This window comes from Schistocerca nitens, chromosome 1, assembly GCF_023898315.1.
Source record: "Schistocerca nitens isolate TAMUIC-IGC-003100 chromosome 1, iqSchNite1.1, whole genome shotgun sequence".
Taxonomy (NCBI): Eukaryota; Metazoa; Arthropoda; class Insecta; order Orthoptera; family Acrididae; genus Schistocerca; species Schistocerca nitens.
In genome coordinates, this window is record NC_064614.1 from 38,034,291 (window position 1) to 38,055,968 (window position 21,678).

The 21,678-nt window shown below is 37.5% G+C and overlaps 2 protein-coding genes across 2 annotated transcripts in view; both read right to left on the reverse strand.

Moving 5' to 3' along the window:
* Positions 1-21,678, reverse strand: part of LOC126240775 (serine/threonine-protein phosphatase 6 regulatory ankyrin repeat subunit C-like) — an 881,520-nt gene that overhangs the window by 424,871 nt on the left and 434,971 nt on the right. The gene's annotated exons all lie outside the window — the stretch shown is intronic.
* Positions 1-21,678, reverse strand: part of LOC126240759 (serine/threonine-protein phosphatase 6 regulatory ankyrin repeat subunit B-like) — a 381,053-nt gene that overhangs the window by 1,340 nt on the left and 358,035 nt on the right. Inside the window, exon 18 of the mRNA XM_049947949.1 lies at positions 21,325-21,426. Coding sequence (XP_049803906.1) covers positions 21,325-21,426 — 102 coding nt within the window. The remainder of the gene's footprint in view (positions 1-21,324; positions 21,427-21,678) is intronic.

Here is a 21,678-nt window from a genome sequence, read left to right on the forward strand (position 1 = left end):
TAAGTTTCAGGCAGGATCCCCTGTTTCATTTGATGCTGAAGTGCTATTCAAACACAGTTGCAGAGCTGCAACACTATTAGAGTTGAGGGAAAATACCAAGTGGACTGAGGTGTTGATGGGAATTTGGACTGAGGAAGGAGGCATGCTAGGGTAGTCTGTGTTCGTGTGCAAAGCCACTGTTCCAGAGTGGAGTAGTGGTTAGTGCATGTGCTTACTGAGCAGGAGACCCTGGTTCAAATCCCAGCCTTGGTACAAGCTTTCTTTCATTATTTCAGTCTGCATATATACATTACTATAAATTAATTTTTTATTTACTTATTTCTCAATTTACATACATTTTCTAAGTACTGATGCGCTGATATTTCACAACTTAACTAAGCCCTTTCCCAGTTAGTTTTATTACTGAAGGCATTATTTTCAGTTTGCTGGTCCCAGTGATGCATCTAGTTTTACTGGAACTTGTTAATCTGAAAGTAGTGTATTTCAGTTTGTGTGAAATTAATTACCTTATGACATAATTGACATTAAACTTTATGACCAGCTATAGTTTCTGTTGCAGGTTTTGCCTCTCTGCTTGTTAGAATCAATTCACAGCTATTATACTAGACCTTGATCACTGAGGCTCTGAGGCCTTAATGGACAACAGAGATAGGCACTATCATATATGATACCCACTGGGAGGGCATCTACCTCTTCTGGTACAATGAAACAAACACACACACACACACACACACACACACACACACACACACACACACACACACACACACTTGTAAGAATGGTGATGTGTGGCAAAATTTACAAACTGGTGGACAGTGAAGTTGAGATTAAAAGTGAATGGGAAGTATAAACTAGAGGGTCATAGTGACACTGGATAGCAAAAACATTTCAAGTGACAAAGGCTGTAAATTAGGACAGTGCAGTTAATGTGGATGAGGAAAACAAAATTAAAAATACGATGCTGCACCAACAAACAGTGAATGGCTGCTGCCACAATAGACTCACATCTTTTCAACCAATGAGAGGCCAAGGATAGTTGATGCCACACTTCACGTTTTGCGGCCAATCAGTGCAGAGCCCACCTGTGAACAGTGCTGCAATCTGATAACACGAATGCATTGTCAAGCAGATTGCAGTTACTGGTGGCAGCAGAAACTGGTGCTGGGACTGTTTCAGATAAAGTTTTACTGTTCTCTTTTTGGGTCACCAGTCTTGTAACTGGTTTGATGCAGCCTGCCACAAATTCCTCTCCTGTGCCTACAATTTCATCTCAGAGCAACAATTGCAACCTACATCCTCAATAGCTTGTTGCTGGATATCTTCCAATCTCTGTCTTCCTCTGAAGTTGTTACCTTATACAGCTCCCTCTAACACCATGGAAATTGTCCCCTGATGTCTTAACATATGTCCTACCACCCTGTCTCTTCTTCTTTTCAGTGCTTTCCATGTATTCTTTTCTTCGTTGATTCTGTGGAGAACCTCATCATTTTTTACCTAGCAAGTCCACCTAATTTTAAACATTCTCTTGTAGAATTTCATCTCAAATGCTTTGATTCTCTTCTGTTCAGTTTTTTCCACAATATGTTTCACTACCGCACAATGCTCTCCTCCAAACACACATTCTCCAAAATTTCTTCCACAAATTAAGGCCTGTGTTTAACACTGGTAGACTCCTTTTGGCCAGGAATGCCCTTTTTGCCAGTGCTAATCTGTTTTTGCCCTTTTTGCCAGTGCTAATCTGTTTTTATGTCCTCCTCTCTCCAACCATCAAGGGTTATTTTGCTCATTAGGTAGCAGAATTCTTCAACTTTGTCTACTTCATGATCCCTAACGCTGATGTTAAGTTTTTCATTTTCTCATTTCTGTTACTTTTGTCTTTCTTTGACTTACTCTCTTATCCATATTCTGTACCCATTAGGTTGCTCATTCCATCCTGTGATTCTTCTTCACTTTCACTGAGGATAGAAATGTAGTCATCCAATCTTATCATTTACATCCTTTCACGTACAATTTTAATCCCCTTCTTGAACCTTTCTTCTATTTCTGTCATTGCTTCTTTGATGTGTAGGTTTAACAGTAGAGGCAAAATACAGCATCTCTGCCTTACATACATTTTTCATCTTCCAGTTTCATACTTTTCATCAACTAATGATGTATTTGACCTCCATACAGAATAAAAATCTCACTTTCCACATGAATAAGTCAAACACCAGAAACAAATTGAATTACAGTTAAAAGAAAGTTGGCTTGGATACCATGGCCTTTCTTAACATGAATCATAAAATGAGTTTGCCTCTAACAAGGTTGGGTCAAAAGTCTGCAAGAGTACTTTTTTCAACTGTTCTTGTTTTAATAACAATAGTCAATGACACAATAAGCACAGAGCTGCATATAAACTCCATGGTTCTTCCTTACACACTCACTAAAACACGTACTTGTCAGTGCTGTCTGACCACCACCACCACGTCTACTTTCTTCCTGTGACTGATTTTTAACCTGCACAAACAAACAAGTGAGACGCAGTAGGCAGGATTATACCATCCCACACTCATATCCAGAATATCGTGTGTTCGAGACAGTAGAAGGCTGAGTAGTACTAGAATTTACACAGAAATTCTCGAATCACTACACTGCACATCTGACAACAGTACTAATAATTGAAAACCAGTGTAATAAGGAAATGGAAGTTGTTGTTAATTCTTGTCAGAATGAAATAATAGAAGTAGTGCAAACTGGTTCTTATGATAACAGAAATGAACTGATTTCTGATACAAAACAAGTAAATACTGTTGATATTCAGAATCTGGAGACAATTTAGAAAACTGTTGATGTAAATATTCATACATGTGATTATGTTGGAACAGAATGTGTGCAGTTAGCAAATGAACTTCTTGAGAAGGTAGATGACAGTCGCGATGCGTCACTTTGGAAGACAATGTAGCCCATTAGTAGTTAGCAATGATGTATATGAGCAATGATGTATATGAGAGGCAGTTAGTTAATGCTGATGTAAGTAATGAAACTGGAACAGAATGCCTATTGATAGTAAGTGAAATGATTGACAAGGCTGATTAGCTCATTAAGGACGAATGTAAGAAGAGTGAAAATAATAATAAGGAAAATGGAATGCAATTAGTATTTATTTATTATTTATTTATTTTATTTATCCATCTGTTGACAATAAATATTGTATGAATTTTGTCAAGCCATTTCAAAGAAATGGACACAAACAATATATACGTAAAAAAGTACAAAACAAAATAATACAAAGAGGTTAATAATAATACAATGAAAGTAATATAGCCTATATACATCCCTGCTTGTTATTTTAAATGCATAGTCTGTTCTTCATAACGCTTTAGTTTTGTACTCCCTAAACGGCAAGTCCTTATACACACAACACTGCTTAAGTATATATTTACATCACACAACAGCTGTCCTTTAAGTATGTAAATGTAATGAATGATTAGGTACATATTGAGTATTTTCCATTTTGTCTTTATAAATATCATCAGAAAAAAATTTATTGACCTACATAGTCATTTAGACAATAAAAACATTGTTCTACTAGAAATTTTTTAAATTCTGTTTTAAATTTGTTATCATCTTCTAACTGCCTGATGTTGACTGGCAGTGCGTTGTACAGTTTTGCACCGATATGGCTCACATGCCTTTGTGTATTCGTTCTTTTTGTTTGCTGAGTATGGAGTGCTGCGCTATTACGGGTATTGTAGTTATGAAAGTCAGCATTTGTCTGAAAATCTGCAATGTGGGTCCTGACATACAATACACATTTGTATATGTATAATGATGGTACAGTAAGTATTCTAAGCTTTTTGAATATGGGTTTGCAGTGCGTCTGCGGATGACTGTGAGTTATTATTCGAATGGCCCTCTTCTACAATAAAAAAATTTGTTTTAGGCGCCCTGTTGTGGAACCCCAAAATATTACTCCATATGTGGCAAGAGATTGAAAATAGCCAAAATATGCCATTCTGGCACCCTCTGAGGTACAAACATTTGCAATAATTCTGAGAGCAGAACAGGCTGAATTACGTGTCTGTGCAAGTTTTATTACGTGGTCATTAAAATTTAAGTTTTCATCCACATGAATCCCCGGCAATTTTGTGGGTGTCACTCTGTCTAAGGCTTTGTCACCCCACACCAGATCGAGATTTACATTTTGACATCTTTTCCCAAACTGCATATAATTTGTTTTATTTACATTCAATATCAACCTGTTTGCATTGAGCCAAGAGTGGATGTAATTTAGTACTTTATCAGCAGTTGTTGGTAGCAATTGCTTTGGTGCACTTATTATCACACTAGTATCATCTGCAAATTTTATTGCTTTGCCTGCATCATCTGAGGTGTGAAAATCATTTATATAGTAAGAGTTAATGTACATAATATTGAAATGAAATGTGGACAGACAAAGAAGGTGAAGTACACCAAAGCAAAGAAGTTTACTATGAAGCTACCAGCAGTAGCTATTCACTAATTATTAGATGTTGACAGTGAAGTAAATAGTTTGCAGGAAGAAATTTTCAATTTAAATAAATGGAAGGTAATTTTCACTGCAGAAACAGTATTCAGTGCATTTGTGTTTGTTGGTTGTCAAATGTTCAAAAACTTTCTTGTATGTTGCATTGGAAGGGCAGATGTTTTGATGAGTTAATGTGGAATTTCACCCAATGATGCAAAATTTGATGTAAGAGCAGAGGGTCAGAATCATTGTGAATCCCTAATTAGGAGATTCACTCCTCGTTCGTGAAAACATTAAAGCAATAGTAGCTTTTTTTTTTTATAGTGCTTAGCAGAACTGTTTCACTGGAACACATTCTATTTTGCAGCACACATGTTGTACACATGTTTCTGTGCTTTGTGTACTATGCTGATCCAGTCTTAGCACATATTTTTTTTTGGTTCAGTTAAGACTTTTTATGAATGGATGCCTTATCCAGATGATTTTCATTCTTATTTTATATGGAAATTGATGAAGGAAGTTTCTTCTGTTACATTTGTATGAGACCTGATGACGGCTCACATGGGTAAAACACATACTCTTTATTAATAAAAACACTTCTGTAATTGAGATGCCTTTATTAAAAAAAAATACACTACGTGGTGAAAAGTTACTTACCTAGCTGGATGTAAACATTCTTCCCTTTCTGGTACATCTTTCTTGTCTAGGGTTCTGTCCCCAAATCTAAGGGTCCATTGCATTGTCTTTTCATGCATGGTTTTATCTCACTAGGTATTTCCTGCTGACTCACTAGCTGACTCATAAATAAAATTTGTATTAGTTTGAGGGAGAAGTTCGGGTTGGTTACACCAAACAACACCCATTTAACAGTAGTTCATTTATTCACCTAAACATATCAGAGGCTCACAAGGAACTCAACGTGGCAGAACAGCCCAAAGAGAATGCTCAGAGTCCAAAGACGATGCTCAGAGTCCAAAGACGAATGCATATCGATGCTGGTGTTGACCTCATCGGCACCAAAAGTTAAACGAAGTTGCTATACATGTCATTATTCAGATGCGGACAATAACAAGCAAGATACTTCACCTATTAATGTGGACACTATATCTTCAAGACAATTATCAGAAGATCTTCAGACAGTTCCACAACTGGTGTTAACTTCGAGGAAAGTGACATGCACTTCACGTTTTATGCTGTAACAACCTGATCCTTGAACTTACCTTTGAGGACTATTGCACCTTAGATGACAAGTGCAATTTGTCCTCATTATTAGAGCATTGGACTTGCAAACTTTGGTGTTATTATCAAATGTTATGCACAACACTCCTCCGGAGGTAAATATACACACATCAAGAACAGTGTGCTTCACCGAGAACACTAATCTATGGACATCTGTACTAAACAAATGCTGTAAGTTGAAACTATTGGTGACTAGGTTCCTTCCATTTTTTGGTCTCACCTGTGATCACTGGTTTATGACTGAGGTTTCCAACACCACATTCAAAACAGACTTGAATGAGCCAGTTACCTTTTGTTGTGAACAGTGCAGTGATTTCAGTACTTTCACACCTTTTGACTCACAATCATTGATCGTAGATCAGTTTTATTATATTCTGTCAGCCAATGATGCAATTAGGTTCATATGAACTAGACCATATGGCATCCTGGATATGTGTTATGGACAATGCTGCTAGCAAGCAGCATCATTCTGTTGAAGAACAACTACCATGAAATTCATCTATGGACAATTTTTGAAAGACTTCCCGATTATGGGTTGAAGATAAACAGTGACAAGTGTGTGTTTTGCATACAAATAGTGGACTTTTTGAGACATTAGGTGACTCCAGAGGTAGTAAGCCCTCACAATCTAAGGTTGACTGACATGTTTCAAACAGTTCTTCTTCCAGAAGCATATCAGCAATTGCACCATTTCTTAGGCACGGCTAATTTCTATCGGCAATACCTGCTATGTGCAGCAGTGGTCCAGGCACCATTCACAGCAGTGCTTTCCAGCATCATTTCACGGGGACAACACTTTGTCACATAGACATCTGAAATGTTGTCTGCTTTTCCAAAGTCACATTCTCCTTATGGAAGATAGTACATTTCGTTCAGCCTCTGCCTTCAATACAACTGGCTGTGGTTGTTGATGCTAGTCAGACTGCTATAGGGCAGTGCTGCAACAGATTTTTTCCCTGTAAGTTTCCATTTGCACAGACTAAATGAAGTGCTTATGAAAGCAAACTTGGTGGTATGTAGAGTAATTATACAATTCCAATCAGAAGCTGAGACATGCCACTTCAATATCTTTGGCATTTAACAAACCTCACAATTCCTTCATTCCTCCACAGTTCCACCATTTGCAATTCACCACATAATTCATTAACAATTACTGTCACCTATGATAAGCTGACAACATGGTTGCCGACTATCTCTCAAGAATCAATGCACTCTCTGAAAGAGTGGATGTAATCCAGAAAGCTATAGCCTAACAGATGAGGATCTACACGAGCTCCTTACAAAACAAATGAAGGGATTGTAGCTCAAACAATTACCTACGAGCAACTTCCTTGTCTGGTGTGAAATTTCTCAAAGCTGAGTCTAACATATCATATTTTTCCATTGTCAGAAAAAGGTTTTCAGTGCAATCAGGGCCTCGCACATTCTGGAGCAATTCAACGATTCATTTGATAATGGACAGATATGTTTGGCTGAGAGTATGGCATGACTGTCATTTGTGGGTTAAAACCTGTTTACCTTATGAATCAGCCAAAGTTGGATGACATGTCCCCAAGCCTCTCAGTTCCTTTCATGGACATTTCTGCAGAGATAGTTGCATGAGACCTTTTGACTACATGGATTTCAAGGTTTGAGTGCATGATAGATGTGCCAACAAATCAAGGTTGATAATTTGAGTACTCTTTGTTCAACAAACTTGCTACTCTTTATGTGGGTTCACTCATCATTGTTCCATCAGCTACCATTCAGCAAGCAACAGCATGGTAGAATGCTCGCATAGGACACATGAGTCAGTGTTAATGTCTCATAGGTCTTTCTGGTTGACCACCTTGACACTGGTGTTACATGGGCTGCGGACTGTATTTGAAACTGAGTTCGGTACTTCAGCAGCAGAAACGGCATATGTTGGTTACCTGAGACTTCCATCACACTTTTTCTCCACACAACAATAAGGCCACCCTGAAGATCCTTGCTCAATGGTGCTGCAAATGAGGAACTGAATTTCAAATTTCAGACCTTCAATGGCATCTCAGCATGTGAACTCACCCATTTTCATTCATGAAAACCTCACTCAATGTACTGTGTCATGGCTCTGCACATATGTCATTAGAGCACCCTTCCAACTGCCTTACACTGGCCTCTTTCCAATCTCAGAAACAGGAGCACACACAATAACACTCTTAATTAATGCCAAATCAGACAGGATTCAGCATACCTGCTCCCATCCTATGACACTGCACAAAGGCAGCCTCTCCACTGGCCTAGCACCTTCTTCTAGCCCTTTCCACACTGACCTGGCCTCCATTCTGCAGGCCACCCCACCATTATTGTCAATGGAGTCAGCCAACACAGATGCTAATGTGTCACCACGCACTTCTCACTGAGTAATCTCACTCACCGATACTAGTGCTAGTCTGTAGAAGAGTAGACAGGACAATTTTGCAAAAGTTCCTTTTCATTTTAGGAGCTCTGCTCTACAGGATAGAGACTGTATGGAGAAGCAAGCAGTCAAACATGTAATCAAAAGTGTGGACTATCTTTGTGCTTATGTCACAGGTGATCCAGCACCATTTTTGGTTATGATTAATGAACTTGTTTGTGTTATGTCTCTGCTTCTCTCTTGAGTGTGTTTTCTTTGATTTTGCATCTATTGCAGTAATAAGGTGTGCAGTGCTTACATCACCTGTATTCAGTTGTGGATCATAGTACCCTCAACTTAACATCAAAATTGATGATGGTGAAGTAGTTTGACATGAAAAGCAGCCTACTTTACTTATTTTCACCTACTTATGACATATGGTATTATATTTTGGGGTAGCACTTCCCATTCTGAAAGGGTATCTTTGGCTCAGAAATGGACAGTTTGGGTATTAAGTGGTATATGTTTGTGAACCTCTTGTCAACAACTGTTTATTAGTCTGGGTATTCTGACACTGGCCTCTCAATATAAATATTCTTTACTGTTATTTCTTGTGAACAATATCTGCTTATTCCTAAGAATTAGCAGCTTTCACTCAGTTAATACTAGGTAGAAAATCAGTCTGCATTTCGATTACACTTCCTTGACAATTGTACAGAAAGACAGGCAATATCCTGCTGCATCCATTTTCAATAAGCTACCACAAGAATTCCAAAATCTTACTAGTAATCCACATACTTTCAAATCTAAACTGAGGAGTTTCCTCATGGATCACTCCTTCTATTCTATCGAGGAGTTCCTTGAAAAATTAAGCCAATTCCTGTGTTATATTGTTGATTGAGTTTACATAAAATTATAGCTTGACATCTTTTTACGATTCATAACCATTTTATGTTATCTGATATTTCTTTTCTGTTGTAATTTCATGTACTAACATATTCCATAACTAAGGAGCTTTGCTCCTCAATATGGAACTAGATGAATAAAATAAAAAGTTAAGAATTTCTGCAACCTTGGAAGCAAAGTTAACACTTGATCGATGAAGCATGTAGACTAGATAAGCAAAGAGGGCATTCCTACTCAAAAGAAGTCTACTAGTAACAAACACACATCTTAATTTGAGGAAGGAATTTAAGAGACTATATGTTTGGAACACAGCATTTTATGGTATTGAATCATGGACTGTGGGAAAACTAGAAAGAAAGAGAACAGAAGTGTTTGACATGTGGTCCTATAGAAGCATTCTGAAATTTAGGCACACTGGTAAGATAAAGATTGAGTAGAGTCTTTGCAGGACTGGCAAAGAAAGGATCATATGGAAAACATTGACAAGAAAATGAGACAGGATGATAGGACATCACAGGGCATCAAGGAATAACTTGCCTGGTACTGGAGGAAGCTGTGGTGGGTAAAAACTGAAGAGAAAGATAAAGATTGGAATATATCCAAGAAATAACTGAGGACTTAATGTGCGACGAATGTTACTCTGAGATGAAGAGGTTAGCAAAAGAGAGCCATCAAACTAGTCAGCCCCCCCCCCCCCCCCCAGCCATGCAGCCAGGCGATCAGCGCGAGTTTTGGTGTTCTCGTAAAGATAAGTCATTTTAGATTATAAAACATATAGATTAGTACTGATTACATGGTAAATAGGTGTATTAGTGTGCCTTTTAAGTGTACCATTAAAAGTTTTGTTTTTCTTTACGTAATAAAGCAGAAAACATGAAAAGACCGTACAGTCGTATTTTCTGTTTACGTTCTGCTGCAGCAAATCTATAGAATTTCGTTTATGTGTTCCTTGCTCTCTCCAACAATTTAACTTAGCGTACCTCTTCATTATTTAACTAGCATTTCCGGAAAGTAGCGTAAAGTTTAAGTTGTTATTTCATAAACTTTGCACTTTTATTTTTGTTTACACACAGTTGCGTATAGGCCAAATTTGTGTAACCGAATTTTCGTGTTTATCTGTAATTTAACTGACTTATTCTTAATAAACCATTACGTTTATCATGAGTGAAAAGTGCTTGACTTGCCGTAGAATTGGTAGGTCGGGGCTTTGGTGTGATGGGTGCTGTAGTTTTTTCCATGTGGGTGACTGTAGTGGCGTGGGAATAGGGGAAGTAAATGAGACTCATCAGTGGTTTTGTAGGATTTGTAGTAGAGATAGGATGATACTAGAACAGGAGGGGAAAATTGCTGCCCTTCAGGCTGAGTTGGACAAGGTCAGGGGAGATCTTGACAGGTTAAGGAGGGAGAAGGGTAAAGAGAGGTGGGAAGTGGCATCAGGCAACAGGAGGATCAGGCCTAGAACTTTGTCTGACAGCTTCGTGGTAAATGTGGAAAAAAAGATTTGACCTGTTGCTTCAGTTAGAAGCTGGTGAGCCTCAATCAGTTGCAGGTGTAGACAGGGCACAACAAACTTTCAGCAGCAAATTGAAAATTAACAATGTAGGGAAATCAGTAAAGAGAAAGAAAGTGTTGTTGTTAGGTAGTTCCCATGGAAGAGGTATTGGTCAACTTTTGCAGGATGAACTAGGATCAGAATACCAGGTCACCAATTTTTTTAAACCTAGTGCTGGTCTGGAGCACGTGACAGAGGATTTAGGATCACTTTGCAAAGATTTCACTAAGGAAGACACCGTGGTTATAGTGGGTGGGGCAGGTAATAGTACTGACAGAGATCCTGGGTACAGTATAGAGTGTGACCTGGCAAAGATTGCATCAGCATCGAAGCATACTAGTGTTGAGTTTGTATCTGTTCTTGGGCGCCATGACCGACCTCATTTGAACTCTTCTGTCAAGAGAGTTAATTTGGAGTTGGAACAGCTGCTTATGTCGGATGCAGGGCCACACATTGGTGTGGTTCCTGTTGATTCTCTCAATAAGTGGTATTATACTACATATGGCCTTCACCTCAACAGGAAAGGGAAGGGTAAATTGGCTGGGAAAATAGCAGGAAAGTTAAATGGGGAAAGCACTGTCAGGAGTGATAAAATACCAGTGGTGATAGGGTTCAGAAAAGACCCTTTTTTACAGTAGAGAGGACAGAAAGAAACCAAATTTTAAGAGAGGTTAGGACTGAGACAAACCTTAAGTTTGAGAAAGAAATCAAAAAACATAATTCCAGCTTATTACATCAGCATAAAGAGCTATTGGTTAAGAATTTTCAACAGTCAGCAGATATTATAACTCTACCAGATTTTAACTCAGTCAATGTGAAATGTCACCTATCTTTATTGCATCAAAATATTCGAGGACTGAGAAATAAAATTAATGAATTAACTATCTGCATAGATGAATTAGAGTCTTCAAACCCAGCTGACATAATCTGCCTCTCTGAACATCATGTGACCACTGGTATAGAACTTTTAAGTGTTACAGGGTTTAGGTTAGCACTTTTGTAGATCAGAAATGGAGAAAGGAGGAGTTGCCACATTCATTAGGAACTGTCATAAATTTAAGAACATAGACATCTATAAATTTTGCCTAGAAAAGCATATGGAAGCATGTGCAACAGAATTAGAATTTCACAAAAAATCCTTCATAATATTAAGTGTATATCGAGCACCTGCAGGTAACTTTAATCTGTTTGTAAACCACCTTGAAGCTGTACTGGCCCATTTAACAACCAAAAACAAAGAAATAGTGGTTGCTGGTGATTTCAATGTAGATTTCCTTACAGACTCTCCCAATAAGAACTTATTTGAGTTATTAACACTATCATTCAACTTAATTCCCACTGTAAAGTTTCCCACTAGGGTAGCCACTTGCTCACAAACAGCCATTGATAATATCTTAATAGAAAAGTCCAATGAACAAAATTATATTACAAAACCAGTAGTCAATGACCTCTCAGACCATGACATGCAGTTCCTTCTGTTAAATGTTAATACTGAACAGGATATAAAATCTATTAAATCTGAGCTCAAGAGGGTAATCAATAAGCCAAAAATTGATTATTTCAGGACACTCCTCAGAGACATTCACTGGACTGATGTTTACAGTGCTCATGGCATGAATGAAAAATATAACACTTTTGCTAATAAAGTGCTTACCTTATTAGAACACTGTTTTCCCCCAAAACTTACCAAGGTTAGAGCAAAGTCTACAAAAAAGCCATGGATTGCTCGAGGAATAGGGGTATCTTGTAAAACAAAAAGAAAACTGTATCTGTCAATCCGAAACAGTTCCGATGTTGATGCTATAGCACATTACAAGAAATACTGCAAAATATTAAAGACTGTAATACGGATGTCAAAGCAAATATATTACAAGGAAAAGATAGTCATATCAGATAACAAAATAAAGACAATATGGGATATAGTGAAGGAGGAGACCAGTAGAACCAGACATGAAGAGGAACAAATAGCATTAAGAGTAAATGATACATTGGTGACAGATGTGTATAGTGTTGCAGAACTTTTTAATAAACATTTTATAACTGTTACTGAAAAGATGGGGTTGTCAGGTTCGGTAGATGCTGCTATGGAATACCTCAGACCAGAAATTTCAAGCAACTTCCATAATATGAATTTGACCCTCACTACCCCAACAGAAATAATGTCCATCATAAAATCTTTAAAATCAAAAACATCTAGTGGGTATGATGAAATATCAACAAAGTTAATTAAAGAATGTGATTCTGAGCTAAGTAACATATTAAGCTATCTGTGTAACCAGTCATTTATCAGTGGAATATTTCCTGAATGGCTGAAATATGCTGAAGTTAAGCCACTGTTTAAGAAGGGAGATAAAGAAATAGCATCAAATTTCCGTCCAATTTCACTGTTGCCAGCATTCTCAAAAATTTTTGAAAAAGTAATGTACAGTCGGCTTTATAACCACCTTATCTCAAATAACATACTGTCAAAGTCACAGTCTGGATTTCTAAAAGGTTCTGATATTGAGAACGCTATCTACACTTACAGTGAAAATGTGCTTAATTCATTAGACAAAAAATTGCAGGCAACTGGTATATTTTGTGATCTGTCAAAGGGATTTGACTGTGTAAATCACAATATCCTTACTTTTTCTTGTGTATATCAATGACCTTTCATCAGTAACATTACCAGATGCCAAGTTCGTCTTGTTTGCCGATGATACAAACATTGCAATAAATAGCAAATCAAGCGTAGTCTTAGAAAGATCAGCTAATAAAATATTTGTGGACATTAATCACTGGTTCCTAGCCAATTCTTTGTCACTAAACTTTGAAAAAACACACTACATGCAGTTCAGAACTTGTAAGGGGCGTCCCACGAATATAAGCCAATTCTTTGTCACTAAACTTTGAAAAAACACACTACATGCAGTTCAGAACTTGTAAGGGGCGTCCCACGAATATATGTCTAACATACGATGACAAGAAGATAGAAGAAGTGGACAGTGCTAAATTCTTGGGATTACAGCTTGATAATAAATTCAACTGGGAGGAGCACACCACAGAACTGCTGAAGCATCTTAACAAATCTCTGTTTGCAGTGCGAATTTTGTCAGACATAGGTGATATAAAAATGAAAAAGCTGGCATACTATGCTTATATTCATTCCATAATGTCATATTGGATTATTTTTTGGGGTAATTCATCAAGACAAACTAAAGTTTTCCGGACACAAAAATGTGCAGTAAGAGTTATATGTGGTGTGAACTCAAGAACATCCTGCAGAAGCCTGTTCAGGGAACTAGGGATACTACCTACTGCTTCCCAATATATTTATTCCTTAATGAAATGTTTCATTAACAATATAACACTTTTTCAAACCAACAGCTCAGTTCATGGAATTAATACTAGAAATAAGAATAATCTTCACAAGGATTTAAAGTCACTTAGTCTTGTACAAAAAGGTGTGCATTATTCAGGAACACACATTTTCAATAACTTGCCAGCAGCCATAAAAAGCTTAACAACCAATGCAATTCAGTTTAAGAGAAGCCTAAAGGATTTATTGGTGGCCAACTCCTACTCCATTGATGAATTTCTCAGTAAAACCAACTGATTTGTGTATATACATAAATATAAGTATAATATAACTTCTGCACAATTTCAGTGCAGTAATGTGTTCATTGTAAATGTGTGTGTGTGTGTGTGTGTGTGTGTGTACAATCTAACTTCTGCACCATTCCAGTGCAGTAATGTGTTCATTGTAAATAAGTATTATAGTAGTTGTATTACATGTTTATTACCTTATAAATAAATAAAAAACTTTTTTATTTTAAATTCAGTGCATTATTATTCGTAAAATGACTTTCATATAGTGTTCATTAAAAAAATAACGATCATTCCACTTGGGACCTGTGGAATGGTACATTAGCTTATTTGTTTTAGTTGTAAATATTTGTCATGTATTGTTGTTTTTCTGACCTGTTCCACATCCTGGAGGATCTCCTCACTACGGATCAATTGGAATAAAAGTAAATCTAACCTAATCTAAACACACACACACACACACACAAATCAAACTCCCATGAATAAGACAGCGTCAAACATCTGAGTATGTTACAAATGAAATAATGTCTGAAACATGTGTTGCAAATATAATTAGTAAAAGAGAAATAAATTAAAGCATCATGCTTGATGCTCAAGTTTTACTGAACATTTACTAATTATAATTCTCCTTCCAATATTATGAAAAGAATAGTTGCTACACACCATATAGAGGAGAAAGAACAGAAAGACTGTCAAAAATGATCTTTCAGCCAAGGAAGCCTTTGTTCAAACACACACACACACACACACACACACACACACACACACACATGAGCATACGCGCAACCGCAAGTGTGCACGCAAACACAACTCACACATATACATGACCACAGTCTCTGGCAGCTGAAGCCAGATTTGAGACTGTTTTAGCCATTCAGTAATACAGATTAGCATCTACGAAATTTCTGTACGGTATACTAATTATTAACTGCAATTATTTCTAATTTACTAAGATTGTTAATTTCAGGAATTATTTCTAGATTACTTTTTACAATGCATAATACCATAAATATGAAAGAATGTATATTAATAGGGAAGCAGGTACTTTGAAAACAAAGTCACTGTTCTTCCTCTTGTGTTATTCATATGCAGTTTTGATCTGCTACTTTGTACTCCTCATGAAATAGATAGCTTATAAAAGACAGTCTGTGATAACTAATGGTTTCCAGCACAAATTTAAAGAGCCCAGATGTGGTCAATTTAAAGACAGATATAGAGTGCACACTGAGAAACCAGGAACTGTTCTGTTTTTCTTGTAGAATATTGCTATACAACGGCTGAAAACTTTGAAACAATTGCTCATATGGAATTACTTATTATCTCACAAAAATCTACTAAGAATATTTGTTCTGACACAGAAGCAACTTAAAATTTTCCAAATGTATAAAGAGTGTATGTTTTATCGTTCTTTCCATTCCCAGGTCACACAAATAGCATCATTACTGATTTTGATTGTTTTGAAAGGCATCATCTGATGATTTGAATCTGTTACATAGTAACCCACCAAAAGCATTTGGGTAAAAGTGCTGTAAGCATCCTTTCAATGAGTTAGCCTATAACACACTCACTCATATAATGACAACTTCCTAAGTAGTTGAAACAAATATTGATACTATTTATGTGATGAGAGGCTGTAAAGACACAATAAAAGAATTTTGTTTACAGAATGTTCACTGCGCAATCTCTTTGGCAATTTGCCCAGTCTAAATATTTTCAGTTTGCACATCTCTCAGTTTTGTTCAATATACAATAGCCTATTCATAACTTTTTCTTGGTTCATTTAGTCCTGACAGGGAAGTACTACAGAGCAACAGGATGACAAAAGTCAACATGGGTAGCTGTCTTGCATCAGTGCAAGTTTCATCAAGTATGTCACAAGATTATCATAAAAGCACAATGAGAAATAATGTTAGTATATTGCTCCCAAACATCAGGGGATAAAAAGACAAAATAGATGGGCTTCTTGTTTGTTTAGAAGATTTAGAAACTGAGGGTGGAATAAATGTACTCTGCCTGTCTCAACATCATATACCCACAGATATTGGAATGATAAATTTAGGTGGATATAAGCTTTTAGCACATGTAACTAGAAACAGTATACAGAGAGGAGGAGTTACCATATATGTTAAAATCTATCATATTGAGAAAAATGTGGAAACTAAAAAATTTTGTGTAGAGCATCATCCTCCTCTAACATTGCCCCTTTTTTTTTTTTTTTTTTACGAGATAACTAATTGCATGTATAATCTTGAATCTTGCATAGGTTAAAATTATCTCAGCTGTTTCATTAAAAGAATTCATATAATTTTGTATAAGATGTATTATATTTCAGGTTAAAATGTACAAAAAAGAAATTAATGTATTATAATTGATATGTACTAACAGTTAAAATTACTCCTCTTTTAAGAATAATTGAAATTAAAAAAATTGTGGCATACTTAAAATTCATATTATTAATTGCACAATCTAACACTAATTGTTAAATTCATTTCTGGATTAATTTATGAAAAATGATACATTTTAGCAATGATCCATTTTTTGTTTGGTAAACTCTTTTGCTTTGTAAACTCTTTGGAATAATGTGACTACCATAGAATGTAAGGAGTGGTGGGCATGCCTCTGATGGAAATGAGACATATTTTGCTAAATGTGCCAACAACAATGTAATTATTGGTTTTTTGAACACGAAAATTGTAAAGTCAGTGTGATTTAGAAGAACAGGATAAAATAAAAAGCTACTCATAGAAACAGGCAACACTTCAACAGTTATTTCGTCATCATAAACCTAAGAAATCACAATTTTCAGCAGCAAGAAAGTACTCCAGACAAGACCATCGACAACAACAATGAGATAATGTAGATAAGTAAAAAAGTTCTTATTTTGTAATCTTACTCCTCTCAAAGCTTTCACGATTTGTGCAAGGAATGTGACCTTAATTGTGATGTGTGGGAGGGTAAGATTACAAGCAACACACAGAAGCATCTGCATGTGAGCTTCAACTAAATAATGGTACTTTTATAATTATAGCCAAGTATATATCCCCACTGTGAAATTTTCAGCTATTTTTGAAAAACTTGGATTCTTTATAGCGCTAACTGTCAGAAAGAGGGAAGGAAATTATTGTTTGTGGGTATTTCAATGTAGATTTCTGAAAGAGTCCGAAAGAAAGCTTGTCCTTGAAGTACTACTTGGTTCTTTCAATTTGACATCATTTACTGATTTTCCTACTCAGGTGGTACAGGAAAGCAGCACACTGATACATAATGTTTTTATAGACCAAGATAAATTAAATCAAATAAAAACTTTTCCTGTTAACAATGACCTGTCTGATCATGATGCACAGCTAGTTACAGTATATGACACAGCTCGGTACAGTAAAGCAAAACAATTCTCCAAAATAGTGCATTCAACTAATGATTTAACAACTGAAAATTTTAGGGAAAGTTTGCAACAGTTAGACTGGGATGAGGTGTACGAGGAACCTGATGCTAATTTAAAATTTTACCTATTTCATGATACCTTTGTGAGTACATTTGAAAACAGTTTCCCTAAGAAAACAGTGACATATAATTGTAAGAACCATCTAAAAATCTATAGCTTACTAAAGGGATAAAAACATCTTGTAAACAGAAAAGACACATATATCTTACAGCTTGGAGGAGTAATGATCCAGAAACAGTGAAACATTATAAAAACACTGCAATGTATTATGAAAAGTTATTAAGAAGTCCAGAAGTATGTGCATTATGTCTGACATTAACACATCTGATAATAAAATTAAAACAATTTGGAATGTTGTTAAAAGGGAAACATGGCAACCGAGAGTACTGGAAGACTGTATTTCTATTGAACTCAATGAAACAAGAAGAGAAATGTAGAAAACATTTTTAATACTAATTTTATAGGTGTTGTAGAGAAAATATGATCCAGAAAATGCAAGGCACTATATGGAAGAGGCAATGCCTATGCAATTTGATACAGTTGAAATTCAAGCCACCTCTCCTAATGAAATTATCAAAATAATAAATTCACTCAAAAGTAAAAGCTCTTAAGGAATTGATGGCATTTCCAACAGAGTAACAAAAGCTTGTTCCCAACAGATAAGTAGAATTCTCAGCCACATATCTAGTAGTTCACTGAAAAAGGGCAGTTTTCCAGATAGACTGAACTATGCTATTTTTAAACCATTGCATAAAAAAGGGGACAGGTCTGGTGCTAACAACTACTGCCCAATCTCACTTCTGACAGCTTTATCCAAAATTCTTGAAGAAGTAATGTATTTAACAGTAGCACAACATATTTCTAAAAATGAATTACTAACAAAATGTCAATTTGGTTTTCAGAAAGGCTTTTCAACAGAAATTGCTGTATATGCTTTCACTGATCAAATATTAAATGCATTGAATAACTGATCATCACCCACTGGGAGATTTTGTGATCTCTCAAAGGCTTTTGATTGCGTGAGTCACGAAATTCTTCTAGATAAGCTTAAGTATTGTGGTATGAGTGGGGAAGTGCGCAAATAGTTCAATTCATATTTAACTGGATGAAAGCAGAAGGTTGAAATTAACAGTACAGATAGCCTACAAAAAGCAGCAGAGCCCTCTAACTGGGGAGGTCTCAAGAATGGTGTCCCACAGGATTCAGTGTTGGGTCCCTTATTGTTTTTAATATACACTCCTGGAAATTGAAATAAGAACACCGTGAATTCATTGTCCCAGGAAGGTGAAACTTTATTGACACATTCCTGGGGTCAGATACATCACATGATCACACTGACAGAACCACAGGCACATAGACACAGGCAACAGAGCATGCACAATGTCGGCACTAGTACAGTGTATATCCACCTTTCGCAGCAATGCAGGCTGCTATTCTCCCATGGAGACGATCGTAGAGGTGCTGGATGTAGTCCTGTGGAACGGCTTGCCATGCCATTTCCACCTGGCGCCTCAGTTGGACCAGCGTTCGTGCTGGACGTGCAGACCGCGTGAGACGACGCTTCATCCAGTCCCAAACATGCTTAATGGGGGACAGATCCAGAGATCTTGCTGGCCAGGGTAGTTGACTTACACCTTCTAGAGCATGTTGGGTGGCACGGGATACATGCGGACGTGCATTGTCCTGGTGGAACATCAAGTTCCCTTGCCGGTCTAGGAATGGTAGAACGATGGGTTCGATGACGGTTTGGATGTACCGTGCACTGTTCAGTGTCCCCTCGACGATCACCAGTGGTGTATGGCCAGTGTACGAGATCGCTCCCCACACCATGATGCCGGGTGTTGGCCCTGTGTGCCTCGGTCGTATGCAGTCCTGATTGTGGCGCTCACCTGCACGGCGCCAAACACGCATACGACCATCATTGGCACCAAGGCAGAAGCGACTCTCATCGCTGAAGACGACACGTCTCCATTCGTCCCTCCATTCACGCCTGTCGCGACACCACTGGAGGCGGGCTGCACGATGTTGGGGCGTGAGCGGAAGACGGCCTAACGGTGTGCGGGACCGTAGCCCAGCTTCATGGAGACGGTTGCGAATGGTCCTCGCCGATACCCCAGGAGCAACAGTGTCCCTAATTTGCTGGGAAGTGGCGGTGCAGTCGCCTACGGCACTGCGTAGGATCCTACGGTCTTGGCATGCATCCGTGCGTCGCTGCGGTCCGGTCCCAGGTCGACGGGCACGTGCACCTTCCGCCGACCACTGGCGACAACATCGATGTACTGTGGAGACCTCACGCCCCACGTGTTGAGCAATTCGGCGGTACATCCACCCAGCCTCCCGCATGCCCACTATACGCCGTCGCTCAAAGTCCTTCAACTGCACATACGGTTCACGTCCACGCTGTCGTGGCATGCTACCAGTGTTAAAGACTGCGATGGAGCTCCGTATGCCACGGCAAACTGGCTGACACTGACGGCAGCGGTGCACAAATGCTGCGCAGCTAGCGCCATTCGACGGCCAACACCGTGGTTCCTGGTGTGTCCGCTGTGCCGTGCGTGTGATCATTGCTTGTACAGCCCTCTCGCAGTGTCCGGAGCAAGTATGGTGGGTCTGACACACCGGTGTCAATGTGTTCTTTTTTCCATTTCCAGGAGTGTATATCAATTACTTGCCGCTCTATATTCACGATGATGCAAAGCTAGTTCTTTTGCTGATGATACAAGTATAGTAATTACACCCAACAAACAAGAATCAGTTGCAAAAATTGTAAATAATGTCTTTCAGAAAATTATTAAGTGGTTCTCTGCAAATGGACTTCCACTAAATTTTGAGAAAATACAGTATATACAATTCTGTACAGTAAAAGGCACAGCATCAGTGATAAATATAAACTACAAACAGAAGTCTGTTGCTAAGGCAGAATATTCAAAATTTCTGAGTGTGTACACTGATGAGAAATTGAAGAGGAAGAAAAAAATCTACAATGTGTTGGAACAGTTAGGTTCAGCTACTTATGCTATTAGGTTTATTGCAAATTTTGATAATAAACATATCAGTAAATTAACCTACTATGCCTATTTTCATTCACTGCTTTCATATGGGATCATATTTTTGGTTAATTCATCATTAAGAGAAAGTATTACTTGTGCATAGGCATTTAATAAGAATAATAGCTGGAGCCCACCCAAGATCACCTTGCAGACATTTATTTAAGGAAGTTGGGATATTCACAGTACCTTTGCAAAACTTACATTCAGTTATGAAATTTCTTATTAAATCCCATCCCAATTCAAAAACAGCAGTGAAGTGCATAGCTACAACACTTAAAGAAAGGACGATCTTCACTATTCTGGGTTAAATCTGAGTTTGGCACAGAAAAGGGTGAATTATGCTACTACAATAATCTTTGGTCATTTGCCAAATAGTATTAAAAGTTTGACACATACCCAACCATCAGTTAAAAACAAAATTAAAATAATTTCTAGATGACAACTCCTTCTACTCAACAGATGAATTTTTGGATCTGAAATAGTAATTGTAAAAAAAGAAAGAAACATATTTTGTGCAAAGAAAATTCATGTTAAAGTGACATGTTCCACATCATTACAATTTGTCATATTCATGATCAATGGAACAAGTATTAGTGTATGCATGTATGTAGAAGAACATGAAAACAGATTGAAGATTATGTGGCTGCAGTGTAATAGCAAAGTCAAAAAAGATATAAAATGCGTTTCCTGTTGCATTTAACTTACCTCAAAATCTGCTGATTTTACAGCTAAATGAACTGCTCTGATGCGACACTCCTGTGGGATGTCCAGAAAGTTACTTCCTGCTGCCCATAGCAATCTTACTACCTGTTAGAAGTATAATATCTTATCTTAGCTTCATTTCACTATATTACAGTAAATGTCAGATTAAATTACATTCCCAAGCAAATATGTCATTGTTTTTAACAGTGAGGATAATATTTATGGGTAAGGAAAGTGTCAAAGTGTCTGCTTGTGTCTGTATATGTGCAGATGGATATGTGTGTGTGTGCGAGTGTATACCTGTCCCTTTTTCCTCCCTTTTTTCCCCCCAAGGTAAGTCTTTCCGCTCCCGGGATT